The 18,972-nt window shown below is 42.5% G+C and overlaps 1 protein-coding gene across 2 annotated transcripts in view; it reads left to right on the forward strand.

Annotated features, from left to right (window-relative positions):
- Positions 1-17,273, forward strand: part of LOC110530835 (1-phosphatidylinositol 4,5-bisphosphate phosphodiesterase delta-1) — a 45,672-nt gene extending 28,399 nt beyond the window's left edge. For both annotated transcript variants that reach the window (XM_036986605.2, XM_036986604.2), the window contains exons 10-16: positions 474-626; positions 1,105-1,264; positions 2,935-3,051; positions 5,429-5,607; positions 6,939-7,071; positions 7,205-7,354; positions 14,009-17,273. In XM_036986605.2, coding sequence (XP_036842500.2) covers positions 474-626; positions 1,105-1,264; positions 2,935-3,051; positions 5,429-5,607; positions 6,939-7,071; positions 7,205-7,354; positions 14,009-14,097 — 981 coding nt within the window. In that variant the 3' untranslated portion in view covers positions 14,098-17,273. The remainder of the gene's footprint in view (positions 1-473; positions 627-1,104; positions 1,265-2,934; positions 3,052-5,428; positions 5,608-6,938; positions 7,072-7,204; positions 7,355-14,008) is intronic.
- The last annotated feature ends 1,699 nt before the right edge of the window (positions 17,274-18,972 follow it).

Genomic DNA, 18,972 nt, shown 5'->3' on the forward strand with positions numbered 1-18,972 from the left:
ATCAATCCCGTTAGCGGGATCTCAGCCATAAGAAGCTAAATCACTTCAATCAGTTTAGATGAATGGGAGGAGACAGGTTAAATAATTATTTTAAACCATTTAAGTGCCTTTGAACAGGGTATGGTAGTAGATGCCAGGCACACAGGTTTGTGTCAAGAACTGCTTGTGTCAAGAACTTGTTTTTTCACACTCAACAGTTTACCGTGTGTTTCAAGAATGGTCCACCACCCATAGGACATCCAGTTAACTTGACACAACTGTGGGAAGCATTGGAGTCAACATGGGCCAGCATCCTTTGGAACGCTTTTGACACCAACGAATTGAGGCTGTTCTGAGGGCAAAACTCAATATTAAATAGGTGTTTCCTAGTGTTTGGTATACTCAGTGTATATAGTTTTATTCCATCACATTATCAGAGCCTTTGTGAACTAACACATTAAGATAATTGTTTATATGTGTGTCACATTCGTCAGGAGCTGAAGGGGAGGTTCCTGGTCAAAGGGAAGAGGTTAACTAAACTGGAGGCCTGCTTTGGCCCTGAGGAGACAGCTGGGGATGATGGTAGCTTAACTGAGGAGGAGGAGGATGACAAAGAGGAGGAGGAAGAGGAGAAGAAGAAGGCCACGGTAGGGGAATAGGAGCCAAACCTACTATGGCACTCCAATAGTATCATTGTGACGGCCCCCTCCCTGTCTTCTACACCACATAACTGTATTGCAACATACTGTGTATGTTCTATATGTTCTGTATGTTCTATATGTTCTGTATGTTCTGTATGTTCTATATGTTCTGTATGTTCTATATGTTCTGTATGTTCTATATGTTCTGTATGTTCTATATGTTCTGCATGTTCTATATGTTTTGTATGTTCTATATGTTCTGTATGTTCTACATGTTCTGCATGTTATATATGTTCTATATGTTCTGTATGTTCTATATGTTTTGTATGTTCTATATGTTCTGTATGTTCTATATGTTCTGCATGTTCTATATGTTCTGTATGTTCTATATGTTCTAGTAGAGCTGGAGTGTGTTACCATTCTGTCCAAACTACTGTACAGTAAAGCTGAAGTGAGCTGAAGTGTGAATGTGTTTGATCTGCAGGAAGGTAAAAAACTGAAGCTGGCTAAGGAGCTGTCAGACATGGTGATCTACTGTAAGAGCGTCCATTTCAATGGATTCCAGGATGCTAAAGATAACCTGGGCTTCTACGAGATGTCCTCCTTCAAGGAAAGGAAAGCTATGGCGTTGGCTGAGGAGTCTGGTGAGCATGTTAACTGTGAAGCTGAGGAGTCTGGTGAGAATGTTAACTGTGAAGCTGAGGAGTCTGGTCATGTTAACTGTGAAACTGAGGAGTCTGGTGAGCATGTTAACTGTGAAGCTGAGGAGTCTGGTCATGTTAACTGTGAAACTGGGGAGTCTGGTGAGCATGTTAACTGTGAAGCTGAGGAGTCTGGTGAGCATGTTAACCGTGAAGCTGAGGAGTCTGGTGAGCATGTTAACTGTGAAGCTGAGGAGTCTGGTGAGCATGTTAACCGTGAAGCTGAGGAGTCTGGTGAGCATGTTAACTGTGAAGCTGAGGAGTCTGGTGAGCATGTTAACTGTGAAGCTGAGGAGTCTGGTGAGCATGTTAACTGTGAAGCTGAGGAGTCTGGTGAGCATGTTAACTGTGAAGCTGAGGAGTCTGGTGAGCATGTTAACTGTGAAGCTGAGGAGTCTGGTGAGCATGTTAACCGTGAAGCTGAGGAGTCTGGTGAGCATGTTAACTGTGAAGCTGAGGAGTCTGGTCATGTTAACTGTGAAGATGAGGAGTCTGGTGAGAATGTTAACTGTGAAGCTGAGGAGTCTGGTGAGCATGTTAACCGTGAAGCTGAGGAGTCTGGTGAGCATGTTAACTGTGAAGCTGAGGAGTCTGGTCATGTTAACTGTGAAGATGAGGAGTCTGGTGAGAATGTTAACTGTGAAGCTGAGGAGTGTGGTGAGAGAATGTTAACTGTGAAGCTGAGGAGTCTGGTGAGAATGTTAACTGTGAAGCTGAGGAGTCTGGTGAGAATGTTAACTGTGAAGCTGAGGAGTCTGGTGAGAATGTTAACTGTGAAGCTGAGGAGTCTGGTGAGAGTGTTAATTGTGAAGCTGAGGGTGCCGTGGAGAGTACATTTTTTATTTTGCTCAAGCGTTTAGCTGCAGTACCTATTACAACCTATCGCCACTTATCGCAGAAAATGTTTAGCAAATATAGGGAGTGTTACTTTATTCACCATGAACGACGATCAGTTTACCCACCCCTTTTTTTTAACCTCTACGTCACTGCTGTGAAGGTTTCTACCTCTACGTCACTGCTGTGAAGGTTTCTACCTCTACGTCACTGCTGTGAAGGTTTTTACCTCTATGTCACTGCCGTGAAGGTTTTTACCTCTACGTCACTGCTGTGAAGGTTTCTACCTCTACGTCACTGCTGTGAAGGTTTTTACCTCTATGTCACTGCCGTGAAGGTTTTTACCTCTACGTCACTGCTGTGAAGGTTTCTACCACTACGTCACTGCTGTGAAGGTTTCTACCTCTACGTCACTGCTGTGAAGGTTTCTACCTCTACGTCACTGCCGTGAAGGTTTTTACCTCTACGTCACTGCTGTGAAGGTTTTTACCGTTACGTCACTGCTGTGAAGGTTATATTAGACTAACACAAATGGAGAAAATTATTTCAACTTCATTGAACTTAATTGTACACAAAGATAGTACACAAAATGTCTTGTTAATAGTTTCTCATCACACTCCAGTAAGGATATGAGAATGACGTTGTTCTGTATAGGTTCTGTAGAGCTAAGTGATATCTCTCTCTCTTTTTGTTCTCTCTCTCTTTTTGTTCGCTCTCTCTCTTGTTTGGTTCTCTCTCTCTCTCTCTTTTGTTTATTCTCTCTCTCTCTCTCTCTCCAGCCAACAGCTACATCCATCACAATGTGGACAAACTGAGTCGTATCTATCCAGCAGGCACCAGAACAGACTCCTCCAACTATAACCCTGTACCCTTGTGGAACGCAGGCTGTCAGATCGGTAAGACTGTCTAAAAGAAGAAGGGACAAGGGCAAGAGGGAATGTTTTCATGTAGTAAATGGGCTGTGGTACAATTCTCTCCTGAAGTTAGGCAGCAGGTAGCCTAGCGGTTAAGACTTTCGTGTCTTTAGTATCATTAAAGGTGAAGACTTATTTTATCTAATCAATTCTCTGTAATTATTATGACGTGATTAAACTAATCATGTAAATATAATTAACTAGGAAGTCGGGGCACCACGGAAAATGTCCAGATTACAAAGTTATAATTTTCTGAATATAACTCTTCAGATATTTTAATATCTGATCAACAAGTCAATTAATTATTATTATTACCTTTGTCAGTCTCATCTGAACGTCGTAAATGGTTGGTTATCTGCACAAACCCAGCCTTTACTATAAATCATCCATACACCAACTGGCTCAATTATATATTTACTAACTAATTAAACAACATTATACCGTCCCTAGTGGACTAAACAAAAACCGTTTGGTTATAACACGTGTGGCACACCAGGGGGTTTGGTCAAGACGTTTACACAGATCAGACACAGAGTGTAATTAGCTCGGTTTCAAGGGTGTCTATTAAATAATAAATCAAAAGAAAAGGATAGGTCTCCCCCATGAGACCCTCTCCGGGATACCGTCGTCTGGGCTCCGGGTCTTGCTGTATCCTGTCGGGCACACACACTCAACCGTCTTAGCTCGTCTGCAACTACACGGAAGTCACCTTACTTCACCCAGTTCTTCCCTGTGCGCTGCCCTTCTGGCAGCTTTATGGGACTTGAACAGCTGGTGAGCAATCAGCCCTTGATTACTCACCAATCCCCAATCAGCCCCAATTAGTCCTAGCCGGAGAGCCCGTCGTGACCTGGCACGTCCAGCAGATGGAGCCATCGCCTCGTGATGTATACTCCGTCTGTCACCAGGCCTCGACGAGTCTCCCCCTGGTGGCTGACCTGCTGTACGACACACACGATAGATTCAGAGAAGAGAAGGGGTTTTGGAAGGAAGACTAAGGGACATGAGTCTCTATGCGAAGCTATTCTCTCATAAATACATATGCCACTTACGATCGCTCATTCGGAAAAGCAATGCATTGTATTTACGTGAAGCTGGTGATGTGAGGCTCTGGTTTGCCCAGTCGATGTCGCCCTGTCCTTTGTGGAATCTTCCAGGTCGTCGTGTGAGAAGTTCACGTGTTCTGAGAGGTTCATCTCTCTCTGGAGACTCGTCCACGTCGGTCAGTGTTGTCGTACTAGATTTGCTACCTTTCCAGCTGCAGTCTGTTATGCTGTCCTCTAGGACTCACTTCTTCTTGAGTGATCAATAGTTCAGAATTCATACCATTTCACGTGTAGAGCAAGCGCCCACGTTTCCTGGCCTGTATGGTTGACATTAGAATTAGCCCTTTTAAACGTGAGGATTTATTCAGAATTTGAGTGACTTTTCGTTATGCGGAGTGGATATCCACAGCTCGCCCTGGGGCTTGCTTAGTCCAATGTGAATTGGGTCACGGGGGCACTTTTAGAAATGTAGAAAAGGGGGTGGTTTATCATTTCCAACCAATGTCTATTCACCTGGGCGTGGCTACTGACTTAGTTAAACTTTACAGGGAAGATGATTTTCTCATTTTGAGTAGAGTTTATTTTATTTTTTATTTTTACAGGGACAGTGCACATTAATCAACGTTTCAGTAAAAGTGATGGTTTTAGCCAGCCGGCTAATTTTCAACCGCAGTCCCTGGGCAGGTTCATAAAAAATTGTTTTTTTACATCACATTACATCATTTCGCAAATAGTTTCATCTTTACTCATTCATTTTAAATAAGAATAAGTTGAAAGCCTCGTAACTGAGGGACCTGTATAAAGAGAGTTAGGGTAATGTGGCTGTATTGTCTTTCATGAGGTCACAAACATGAAACAGAATGTTTATTGTTCAATTCTCAAATTCTGGGATGGAGTAGAATTCGGCGGGAGAATCCCTTTGTCTTAATGTGAAACTTTCTCTCTCTATACCGCATGGTCATGGAGAGAGGAGTCTCTGTGGTATTTACGACGTGGTTGTAAGGTCCTAAAACTGAGGGGGGGGGGGGGGGGGGGTTGTTCACGTCTCTGCTAGCCAATTCACTGAAAGGGCTTGCGTCAAGACAAAAGCTTTGGGCCGACTCCGTGAAAAAATCTGTCAATGTGCCCTTGAGCAAGGCACTCTGGATAACATAATCTGTCAAATGACTGATTTTTAAATGTACACTCCCCCTCATGGATTTTAAAGGACTGGTGTGAGGAAATCATGCTTACACCATCCATTAGGAGTGAGCATTCTAGAAGGGTAAGGATTCTCCCCACAACTGTTACTTAATCTCCTCTCCCCCTGTCAGTGTCCCTGAACTTCCAGACCTCCTGTAATGACATGGATGTGAACCAGGGTCGGTTCCTGACCAACGGGAAGACAGGATACGTCCTAAAGCCGGCCTACATGAGGGACCTGGGGTCAGAGTTTGACCCCATCACTCTGACCGCGGGACCGTGGCTGCAGCACAAGACGCTCCACCTCATGGTCAGACTCATTCTCTGGCTTGTTGGTTATATGTACATATCTCATTGACCTCGTACCCCTGCACATCGACTCAGTACTGGTACACCGTACATTTAGCCAAATTATTGACCTCGTACCCCTGCACATCGACTCAGTACTGGTACACCGTACATTTAGCCAAATTATTGACCTCGTACCCCTGCACATCGACTCAGTACTGGTACACCGTGCATTTAGCCAAATTATTGACCTCGTACCCCTGCACATCGACTCAGTACTGGTACACCGTACATTTAGCCAAATTATTGACCTCGTACCCCTGCACATCGACTCAGTACTGGTACACCGTGCATTTAGCCAAATTATTGACCTCGTACCCCTGCACATCGACTCAGTACTGGTACACCGTGCATTTAGCCAAATTATTGACCTCGTACCCCTGCACATCGACTCAGTACTGGTACACCGTGCATTTAGCCAAATGATTGACCTCGTACCCCTGCACATCGACTCAGTACTGGTACACCGTACATTTAGCCAAATTATTGACCTCGTACCCCTGCACATCGACTCAGTACTGGTACACCGTGCATTTAGCCAAATTATTGACCTCGTACCCCTGCACATCGACTCAGTACTGGTACACCGTGCATTTAGCCAAATTATTGACCTCGTACCCCTGCACATCGACTCAGTACTGGTACACCGTGCATTTAGCCAAATTATTGACCTCGTACCCCTGCACATCGACTCAGTACTGGTACACTGTACATTTAGCCAAATTATTGTTACTCGTTGTGTTTCCATTATTACATGTTTTACTTTTCTATTATTTCTCTATTTTCTTCCTCTCTGTATTGCTGGGAAGGACCCATACGTCAGCATTTCACTGTTAGTCTACACGTTGTTTACCAAGGACCCATACGTCAGCATTTCCCTGTTAGTCTACACGTTGTTTACCAAGGACCCATACGTCAGCATTTCACTGTTAGTCTACACGTTGTTTACCAAGGACCCATACGTCAGCATTTCACTGTTCGTCTACACGTTGTTTACCAAGGACCCATACGTCAGCATTTCACTGTTAGTCTACACGTTGTTTTACCAAGGACCCATACGTCAGCATTTCACTGTTAGTCTACACGTTGTTTTACCAAGGACCCATACGTCAGCATTTCACTGTTAGTCTACACGTTGTTTTACCAAGCAATGTGACTAATAAAATTGTATTTTTTTGTCATATATACAGTAGCTTGTGTGTTATCAACGTTCACTCTCTTATGACCACGTTTCCACATTGATGATGACAAAAACGCTGACCATGTAGTCGTTTTCCCCTTTGTCATTCCCAGATCATCTCAGCCCAGCAGCTTCCAAAAGTGAACCAGAAAAAGACATCCATTGTGGACGCGCTGGTCAAAGTGGAGATACACGGGGTGCCTGCTGACACCGCAGATAAAGAGACGCCGTACATCGGGAACAATGGTATGAGAATTCACACACCCAAAGTGCTTAGCAAGTGACACTGTTCTGACCAGAATTCAACAATGCTCATTTAACTAGCAGATGTTTCTACCAATGTGTAACGGGGTGTTTTCTTGATTTTTGGACTCCTCAGGTTTCAACCCGATGTGGAATGAGAACTTTAAGTTTGATGTGTACGTGCCAGAGCTGGCCCTGGTCCGTTTTGTGGTCGTGGACCACGACTCTGTTACTGATAATGACTTCGTCGGACAGTTCACCGTACCATTCACCAGTTTACAGATGGGTAAGTTAGTAGTCATACCATTCACCAGTTTACAGATGGGTAAGTTAGTAGCCATACCATTCACCAGTTTACAGATGGGTACGTTAGTAGTCATACCATTCACCAGTTTACAGATGGGTACGTTAGTAGTCATACCATTCACCAGTTTACAGATGGGTAGGTTAGTAGTCATACCATTCACCAGTTTACAGATGGGTACGTTAGTAGCCATACCCTGCCATTCACCAGTTTACAGATGGGTAAGTTAGTAGTCATACCATTCACCAGTTTACAGATGGGTACGTTAGTAGTCATACCATTCACCAGTTTACAGATGGGTACGTTAGTAGTCATACCCTGCCATTCACCAGTTTACAGATGGGTAGGTTAGTAGTCATAACATTCACCAGTTTACAGATGGGTAGGTTAGTAGTCATACCATTCACCAGTTTACAGATGGGTACGTTAGTAGTCATACCATTCACCAGTTTACAGATGGGTAGGTTAGTAGTCATACCATTCACCAGTTTACAGATGGGTAGTTAGTAGCCATACCCTGCCATTCAGTAGTTTACAGATGGGTACGTTAGTAGTCATACCATTCACCAGTTTACAGATGGGTAGGTTAGTAGTCATACCATTCACCAGTTTACAGATGGGTAAGTTAGTAGTCATACCATTCACCAGTTTACAGATGGGTACGTTAGTAGTCATACCATTCACCAGTTTACAGATGGGTAGGTTAGTAGTCATACCATTCACCAGTTTACAGATGGGTACGTTAGTAGTCATACCCTGCCATTCACCAGTTTACAGATGGGTAAGTTAGTAGTCATACCATTCACCAGTTTACAGATGGGTACGTTAGTAGTCATACCATTCACCAGTTTACAGATGGGTACGTTAGTAGTCATACCATTCACCAGTTTCAGATGGGTAAGTTAGTAGCCATACCCTACCATTCACTAGTTTACAGATGGGTAGGTTAGTAGTCATACCATTCACCAGTTTACAGATGGGTACGTTAGTAGTCATACCATTCACCAGTTTACAGATGGGTACGTTAGTAGTCATACCATTCCCCAGTTTACAGATGGGTAAGTTAGTAGTCATACCATTCACCAGTTTACAGATGGGTACGTTAGTAGTCATACCATTCACCAGTTTACAGATGGGTAGGTTAGTAGTCATACCATTCACCAGTTTACAGATGGGTACATTAGTAGTCATACCATTCACCAGTTTACAGATGGGTAGGTTAGTAGTCATACCATTCACCAGTTTACAGATGGGTACGTTAGTAGCCATACCCTGCCATTCACCAGTTTACAGATGGGTACGTTAGTAGTCATACCATTCACCAGTTTACAGATGGGTACGTTAGTAGTCATACCATTCACCAGTTTACAGATGGGTAGGTTAGTAGTCATACCATTCACCAGTTTACAGATGGGTACGTTAGTAGCCATACCCTGCCATTCACCAGTTTACAGATGGGTAAGTTAGTAGTCATACCATTCACCAGTTTACAGATGGGTACGTTAGTAGTCATACCATTCACCAGTTTACAGATGGGTACGTTAGTAGCCATACCCTGCCATTCACCAGTTTACAGATGGGTAAGTTAGTAGCCATACCATTCACCAGTTTACAGATGGGTACGTTAGTAGTCATACCATTCACCAGTTTACAGATGGGTACGTTAGTAGTCATACCATTCACCAGTTTACAGATGGGTAGGTTAGTAGTCATACCATTCACCAGTTTACAGATGGGTACGTTAGTAGCCATACCCTGCCATTCACCAGTTTACAGATGGGTAAGTTAGTAGTCATACCATTCACCAGTTTACAGATGGGTAGGTTAGTAGTCATACCATTCACCAGTTTACAGATGGGTACGTTAGTAGTTATACCATTCACCAGTTTACAGATGGGTACGTTAGTAGTCATACCCTGCCATTCACCAGTTTACAGATGGGTAAGTTAGTAGTCATACCATTCACCAGTTTACAGATGGGTAGGTTAGTAGTCATACCATTCACCAGTTTACAGATGGGTACGTTAGTAGTCATACCATTCACCAGTTTACAGATGGGTAGGTTAGTAGTCATACCATTCACCAGTTTACAGATGGGTAAGTTAGTAGTCATACCATTCACCAGTTTACAGATGGGTACGTTAGTAGTCATACCATTCACCAGTTTACAGATGGGTAGGTTAGTAGTCATACCATTCACCAGTTTACAGATGGGTACGTTAGTAGTCATACCCTGCCATTCACCAGTTTACAGATGGGTAAGTTAGTAGTCATACCATTCACCAGTTTACAGATGGGTACGTTAGTAGTCATACCATTCACCAGTTTACAGATGGGTAGGTTAGTAGTCATACCATTCACCAGTTTCAGATGGGTAAGTTAGTAGCCATACCCTGCCATTCACTAGTTTACAGATGGGTAGGTTAGTAGTCATACCATTCACCAGTTTACAGATGGGTACGTTAGTAGTCATACCATTCACCAGTTTACAGATGGGTACGTTAGTAGTCATACCATTCCCCAGTTTACAGATGGGTAAGTTAGTAGTCATACCATTCACCAGTTTACAGATGGGTACGTTAGTAGTCATACCATTCACCAGTTTACAGATGGGTACATTAGTAGTCATACCATTCACCAGTTTACAGATGGGTAGGTTAGTAGTCATACCATTCACCAGTTTACAGATGGGTACGTTAGTAGCCATACCCTGCCATTCACCAGTTTACAGATGGGTAAGTTAGTAGTCATACCATTCACCAGTTTACAGATGGGTACGTTAGTAGTCATACCATTCACCAGTTTACAGATGGGTACGTTAGTAGCCATACCATTCACCAGTTTACAGATGGGTACGTTAGTAGTCATACCATTCACCAGTTTACAGATGGGTAGGTTAGTAGTCATACCATTCACCAGTTTACAGATGGGTACGTTAGTAGCCATACCCTGCCATTCACCAGTTTACAGATGGGTAGGTTAGTAGTCATACCATTCACCAGTTTACAGATGGGTAGGTTAGTAGTCATACCATTCACCAGTTTACAGATGGGTACGTTAGTAGTCATACAATTCACCAGTTTACAGATGGGTACGTTAGTAGCCATACCCTGCCATTCACCAGTTTACAGATGGGTACATTAGTAGTCATACCATTCACCAGTTTACAGATGGGTAGGTTAGTAGTCATACCATTCACCAGTTTACAAATGGGTACGTTAGTAGTCATACCATTCACCAGTTTACAGATGGGTAGTTAGTAGTCATACCATTCACCAGTTTACAGATGGGTAGGTTAGTAGTCATACCATTCACTAGTTTACAGATGGGTAGGTTAGTAGTCATACCATTCACCAGTTTACAGATGGGTACGTTAGTAGCCATACCATTCACCAGTTTACAGATGGGTAGGTTAGTAGCCATACCATTCACCAGTTTACAGATGGGTAGGTTAGTAGTCATACCATTCACCAGTTTACAGATGGGTACGTTAGTAGCCATACCCTGCCATTCACTAGTTTACAGATGAGTTAGTACTCAGACCCTGCCATTCACTAGTTTACAGATTAGTTAGTACTCAGACCCTGCCATCCACTAGTTTACAGATGAGTCAGTAGCCATACCATTCACCAGTTTACAGATGGGTAGGTTAGTAGTCATACCATTCACCAGTTTACAGATGGGTACGTTAGTAGCCATACCCTGCCATTCACTAGTTTACAGATGAGTTGGTACTCAGACCCTGCCATTCACTAGTTTACAGATTAGTTAGTACTCAGACCCTGCCATCCACTAGTTTACAGATTAGTTAGTACTCAGACCCTGCCACCCACTACTTTACAGATGAATTAGTAATCAGACCCTGCCATCCACTAGTTTACAGATTAGTTAGTAGCCATACCCTGCCATTCACATGTTTACAGATTAGTTAGTAGCCATACCCTGCCATCCACTAGTTTACAGATTAGTTAGTACTCAGACCCTGCCATCCACTAGTTTACAGATTAGTTAGTACTCAGACCCTGCCATCCACTAGTTTACAGATTAGTTAGTACTCAGACCCTGCCATCCACTAGTTTACAGATTAGCTAGTACTCAGACCCTGCCATCCACTAGTTTACAGATTAGTTAGTACTCAGACCCTGCCATCCACTAGTTTACAGATTAGTTAGTACTCAGACCCTGCCATCCACTAGTTTACAGATTAGTTAGTACTCAGACCCTGCCATCCACTAGTTTACAGATTAGTTAGTACTCAGACCCTGCCATCCACTAGTTTACAGATTAGTTAGTACTCAGACCCTGCCATCCACTAGTTTACAGATTAGTTAGTTCTCAGACCCTGCCATCCACTAGTTTACAGATTAGTTAGTACTCAGACCCTGCCATCCACTAGTTTACAGATTAGTTAGTACTCAGACCCTGCCATCCACTAGTTTACAGATTAGTTAGTAGCCATACCCTGCCATCCACATGTTTACAGATTAGTTAGTAGTCATACCCTGCCATTCACATGTTTACAGATTAGTTAATAGCTATACCCTGCCATTCACATGTTTACAGATTAGTTAGTAGCTATACCCTTTGCCAGATGAGATGGGTGAGTTGGTAATAGATCCTTACAGTACCTTCAGTGTTTTAATACACTGGCAAGAGTCATCGTTCCAAAGTTCCAAAGTCCAAACTCAACCATTGGTTCTTTATTTTGATAGAAACGATTCTTAATCTACTAACACTGAAACCCATACTATGCTTTTCCTGTCAGTGTGACTAGATGATAGGGAAGTATTGTCTCCTCTCTGACACAGAGAACAGAGTCTCTGTCATCATGACAAGACTGTAAAGCTTTGTTTCGCTCTTTAACTACAGTACCAGTCAAAAGCTTGGACACACCATTTTCTACATTGTACAATAATAGTGAATACATCACAACTATGAAATAACACATATGGAATCATGTAGTAACCCAAAAAGTGTTAAACAAATAAAAAATATATTCTTCAAAGTAGCCACCCATTTCAAGCACACTCTTGGAATTATCTCAACCAGCTTCATGAGGAATGCTTTTCCAACAGTCTTGAAGGAGTTCCCACATATGCTGAGCACTTGTTGGCTTCTTTTCCTTCATTCTGCGGTCCAACTCATCCCAAACCATCTTAATTGGGTTTAGGTTGGGTGATTGTGGAGGCCGGTCAACTGATGCAGGCGGCGCACAATTGGCCCAGCATTGTCCGGGTTATGGTTTGGCCGGGGTAGGCCGTCATTGTAAATATAAATGTGTTCTTAACTGACTTGCCTAATTAAATAAAGGTTAAATAAAAAATGCAGCATTCCATCACTCTCCTTCTTGGTCATATAGCCCTTAGATAAGCCTGGATGTGTGTTTTGGGTCATTGTCTTGTTGAAAAACAAATGATAGTCCCACTAAGTGCAAACCAGATGGGATGGCGTATCGCTGCAGAATGATGTGGTAGACATGCTGGTTAAGTGTGCCTTGAATTCTAAATAAATCACAGACAGTGTCAACAGCAAAGTTCCCCCACACCATCACACCTCCTCCTCCATGCTTCACGGTGGGATCTACACTTGCAAAGATCATCTGTTCACCTACTCTGCGTCAAACAAAGACATGGCGGTTGGGACCAAAAATCTCAAATTTGGACTCATCAGACAAAAGGACAGATTTCCACCAGTGTAATGTCCAAGCAAGTCTCTTCTTCTCATTGGTGTCCTTTAGTAGTGGTTTCTTTGCAGCAATTCGACCATGAAGGCCTGATTCACACAGTCTCCTCTGAACAGTTGATGTTGAGATGTGTCTGTTACTTGAACTCTGTGAAGCATTTATTTTGGCTGCAACCTGAAGTGCAGTTAACTCTAATAAATTTATCCTCTGCAGCAGAGGTAACTCTGTGTCTTCCTTTCCTGTGGCGGTCCTCATGAGAGACAGTTAACTCTAATGAACTTATCCTCTGCAGCAGAGGTAACTCTGGGTCTTCCTTTCCTGTGGCGGTCCTCATGAGAGCCAATTTCATCATAGCGCTTGATGGTTTTTGCGACTGCACTTGAATAAACTTTCAAAGTTCTTGAAATTTTCTGGATTAACTGACCTTCATGTCTTAAACTAATGATGGACTGTATTTTCTCTTTGCTTATTTGAGCTGTTCTTGCCATAATATGGACTTGATCTTTTACCAAATAGGGCTATCTTCTGTATACCAGCTCTTCCTTGTCACAACACGACGGATTGGCTCAAACACATTACATTAAGAAGGAAAGAAATTCCACAAAGGAACTTTTAACAAGGCACAACTGTTCATTGAAATGCATTCCAGGTGACTACCTCATGAAGCTGGTTGAGAGAATGCCAAGAGTGTGCAAATCTGTCATCAAGGCAAAGGGTGCATACTTTGAAGAATCTCAAATATAAAATATATGAATATTTGTTTAACACTTTTTTGGATACTACATGATTCCATATGTGTTATTTCATAGTTTTGACATTTTCACTATTATTCTACAATGTAGAAAATAGTAAAAAATAAAGGAAAAACCCTTGAATGACTAGGTGTCCAAACTTTTGACTGGTACTGTATACACACTGACTGTTCATTGACTGAGAACCTTCTCTCCGTTTAGGATACAGACATGTGCCGCTACTCAACAAGGAAGGAGACCCCCTTCCCTCAGCAGGACTGTTCGTACACATCATGATCATGGATGCCTAAAACAATCCCTGTCTGAATGTGCCATAATCACCACTGTGACTATCGTCCTGTCCCAAACAGAACTTCAGCCCTATACCAATACACCCTAGGGCACTAGAGTGGATCTGAAATGATTGAATATGTGTAAGTGTCCTAGGGAGGAGGGGCTAGGGGTTGGTTTGGGATTTGGCCCGAGGTAGGCGGGGCCAGGGGTTGGTTTGGGACCGGGCCCGAGGGAGGCGGGGCTAGGGGTCGGTCTGGGCCCAGAGGACATCCTCCTCTGGATTTTTGAAAAATAATTATAATTAGCTTATCGAATAGGCAAGAAGATTATCTGTAACAGTAGAACTCCATTTGAGTTTTTTGTACTAGTATTTTTGGGAATTGTGACAAATGAACAAGTTTATCAAACTATCACATCACAGGGATTATACAAACCATTGTTTTTGTATACTCGGTATTATTATATTGTTAAAACACTTTTCATTTTGGATCGTTGTATTTTTTTAATTTTTTTGATGTCCACCATGTTGTATAATCAGTTTATTTAAATCAAGGTATTTAAATGATAATTTTAAGATAATTCATTGAATGAACAGTATTTGAAGCCAACAAACAGACAATATTTTATTTTTTACAAAGAAGCACTTAGATGTTTCAGCTTTTATTGTTATGAATCAATATCCACGTTGTATACAGAGCATTCGGGAAGGATTCAGACCCCTTGACTTTTGCCACATTTTGTTACGTTACAGACTTATTCTAAAATTAATTTAAGAAATGTTTTCCCTCATCGATCTACACACAATACCCCATAATGACCTCACAATACCCCATAATGACCTCACAATACCCCATAATGACCTCACAATACTCCATAATGACCTCACAATACTCCATAATGACATCACAATACCCCATAATGAAAGCAAAAACAGGTTTAGAAATGTTTTCTAATTTGTTAAAATTTAAAAAAAAAAACAGAATGACCTTATTTACATAAGTATTCAGACCCTTTGCTATGAGACTCGACATTGACCTCAGGTGCACCCATTGTTTCCATTGATCATCCTTGAGATGTTTCTACAACTTGATTGGAGTCCACCTGTGGAAAATTCAATTGATTGGACATGATTTAAAAAGGCACAGACCTGTCTATATGAAAAGGTCCCAGAGTTGACAGTGCATGTCAGGGCAAAAACCAAGCCATGAGGTCGATGGAATTGTCCCTAGAGCTCTGAGACAGAATTGTGTCAGATCTGGGGAAAGGTAACAAAAACATTTCTGCAACATTGAATGTCCCCAAGAACACAGTGGCCTACATCATTATTTTTTTAAATGTAAACTTTATTTAACTAGGCAAGTCAGTTACGAACAAATTCTTATTTACAATGACAGCCTAGGAACAGTGAGATAACTGCCTTGTTCGGGGGGGGAGACAGATTTTTACCTTGTCAGCTCAGAGATTTGATCTCGCAACCTTTCGGTTACTGCCCCAACGCTCCAAACACTAGGCTACCTGCCGCCCCATATTTACAATGACGGCCTACCCCGGCCAAACCCGGACGACGCTGGGCCAATTGTGCGCTGCCCTATGGGATTCCCAATCATAGCCGGATGTGATACAGCCTGGATTCAAACCATGGACTGTAGTGATGCCTCTTGCACTTAGATGCAGTGCCTTAGACCGCCGCGCCACTCGGGAGCCCAATTCTTAAATTGAAGAAGATTGGAACCACCAAAACTCTTCCTGGAGCTGGCCCCCCAGCCAAACTGAGCAATAGGGGAGAAGGGCCTTGGTCAGGGAGGTTACAAAGAACTCAATGGTCACCATGACAGAGCTCCAGAGTTTCTCTGTGGATATGGGAGAGCCTTCCAGACCATCTCTGCAGCACTACACCAATCAGGATTTTATAGTAGAGTGGCCAGACGGAAGCCACTCCTCAGTAAAAAGCACATGACAGCCCACTTGGAGTTTGCCAAAAGGCACCTAAAGACTCTCAGACCATGAGAAACAAGATTATCTGGTCTGATGAAACCAAGATTGAACTCTTTGTTTTTCAGCGGCAGGGACTGGGAGACTAGGCAGGACAATGACTCTGAGCACACAGCCAAGACAATGCAGGAGTGGCTTCGGGACAAGTCTCAATGTCCTTGAGTGGCCCAGCCAGAGCTCGGACTTAAACCCGATCGAACATCTCTGGAGAGACCTGATAGAGCTTGAGGATCTGCAGAGAAGAACAGGAGAAACTACCCAAAAACATGTGTGCCAAGCTTGTAGCGTCCTACACAAGAAGACTCGAGGCTGTAATCACTGCCAAAAGGTACTTCAAGAAAGTACTGAGTCAAGGGTCTGAATACTTATGTAAACGTGATCAGTTTTTTTATTTGTAACAAACTTGCAAAAACATCTAAAAACCTGTTTTTGCTTTGTCATTATGGGGTATTGTGCGTAGACTGATGAGAACAAAAAAAATTGTATCACTTTTAGAATAAGGCTGTAACTTAACAAAATGTGGAAAAAGGTCAAGGGGTCTGAATAGTTTCTAAATGCACTGTATGTGATATCAACCAAGTATATAATATGTACATGTTTAATTTGTCCTGGGAAAATGCAATCTCTGATAAATTAAGGAAACAAATGAATTGTTTGTGCTATCAGTTGGTGTCAGTAATTCACAGTTAATCAAATGGTTTTTTATTCAACCGTTACTACCAAATATCTGTACTAATTATGAGCATTGTGTGTGGGGAAATGCACTCATTAAATATTATATTATTTACTGTGTTCCATGGGTCACGTAAGTATTAGACAATGTAGAGTTGGGTACCACTGACTCTATAGTCGGCAAAAACACATCAAGCTGGTACTGTGTAACCGTGCAGTCCCTCAACTCCCCACTCTGCCCTTAAGATTCTTCCTAATATTGAGTTGCCTCCCCCTCAATTAGTCGGGTCATGAACTCTTAGGTGTCCAAAGCGTTCCACGGGGATGGTGGCACATGTTGGGGGGCGGGTAGCCTAGGGGTTAGAGCGTTGGGCTAGTAACTGGAAGGTTGCAAGTTCAAATCCCCGAGCTGACAAGGTACCAATCTGTCGTTCTGCCCCTGAACAGGCAGTTAACCCACTGTTCCTAGGCCGTCATTGAAAATGATAATTTGTTCTTAACTGACTTGCCTAGTTGAATAAAGTTTTTTTTTAAATGTTGATTCCAATGCTTCTCAGTTCTGTCAATGTGGCTCGATGTCCATTGGACCATTCTTGATCCACACAGCAGCGTTGCAGTTCTTGACAAACTGGTGTGCCTGGCACCTACTACCCTGTTCAAAAAGGTACTTCAATATTTTGTCTTGCCCAATCACAAACACAACACAACCCATTTCTCAAGGCTTAAAAATCCTTCTTACACCCGTCTCCTCCTCTTCATCTTCGCCAGTGGAGGCTGCTGAGGAGAGGACGGCTCATAGTAATGGCTGTAATGGAATGGCATCAAACACATGGAAACATCGTCTTTCAAGTACTTGATACCATTCCAGCCATTACCACGAGCTTGTCCTCCCCAATTAAGGTGCCACCAACCTCCTGTGGTCTACACTGATTGAAGTGGATTTAACAAGTGACATCAATAAGGGGTCATAGCTTTCACCTGGATAGTCTGTCATGCAAAGAGCAGGTGTTGATAATCTTTTGTACTTATACTTAAATCGTCCGTCATTTAGTGAAAACCGATTCAACTTGCCAAGGGCTTATCAATCAATTGAGAAAAAAAAAGTGCAAAAAAAACCCCACGACTTCTTATTTTCTTAAAAAGGTGCTTTATTGTGACGAGGAAGAAAATATGCTCCAAAATCATAATTAATGTAATAAATAAATAAAAACATTGTACAGCAATGTCCCTCTCTGACCTGCTGGGGTTTGAGAGACTCAGATGGAGTCACAACAGGGCCTGTAATTCAGTTTCACAGGAGGAGTGCTGATCTAGAATCAGTTTAACCTTTTCAAATCAATAATCAACAAGAATGGGGACCTGATCCTAGATCAGCACTAGTACTCAACACTAAATACAGGCCCAGATCTCTCTGTCACTTCAGTCTTCTCTGACGATCCTTTTGCTTCAATCAAACAATGTCTCGTCTAGCCTTACCTTAGCTTTAAACTGCTTAGCAATATATTAATCACAACTGACAAATCAATATCACAAGTCATGCCTGAAGGTATAGGCTGGTAAGGGCTAGTATGGGTCGGTATGGGCTGGCAGGGGTTGGTAGGGGCCGGTATGTGTCGTTAGGGGCCGGTAGGGAACGGTAGGGAACGGTATGGGTTGATAGGGAACGGTATGGGTTGGTAGGGCATGAAATAAATATGCGGTATGAAGGTATGGGTTGGTAGGGAACGGTATGGGTCGGTAGGGAACGGTATGGGTTGGTAGGGGCCGGAATGGGTTGGTAAGGAACGGTTTGGGTTGGTAGGGAACGGTATGGGTTGGTAGGGCATGAAATAAATATGCGGTATGAAGGTATGGGTTGCAATTAACATTTTATTACAATTGACAGACGGCAAAGAAATGTTGATAGTGTGGAGAGTACAGGGTGAAAACAAAAACATGGACACTCAAAAAGTACACCAATTAGGAGAGAAAGTAACACAAATAATCTGACAAAGAATACCAACTGAACTTCCCTGTGAGTTGAAATCGGAGACTGGTAGAAGACTGTGTTAAACAAGGAGGTGTGTGATCGTGTGTGACTGAATGCAGCGTCTGACACATACATACACCTAGTCTTCATGTACAGTAACTAATCATTCAAGGGGTTTTCTTTATTTTAAAAAAGTATGATTTTCTACATTGTAGAATAATAGCGAAGACGTCAAAACTATGAAATAACACACATGGAA

Source organism: Oncorhynchus mykiss, chromosome 8 (genome assembly GCF_057628025.1).
Source record: "Oncorhynchus mykiss isolate SJ-2025 chromosome 8, ASM5762802v1, whole genome shotgun sequence".
Lineage (NCBI taxonomy): Eukaryota > Metazoa > Chordata > Actinopteri > Salmoniformes > Salmonidae > Oncorhynchus > Oncorhynchus mykiss.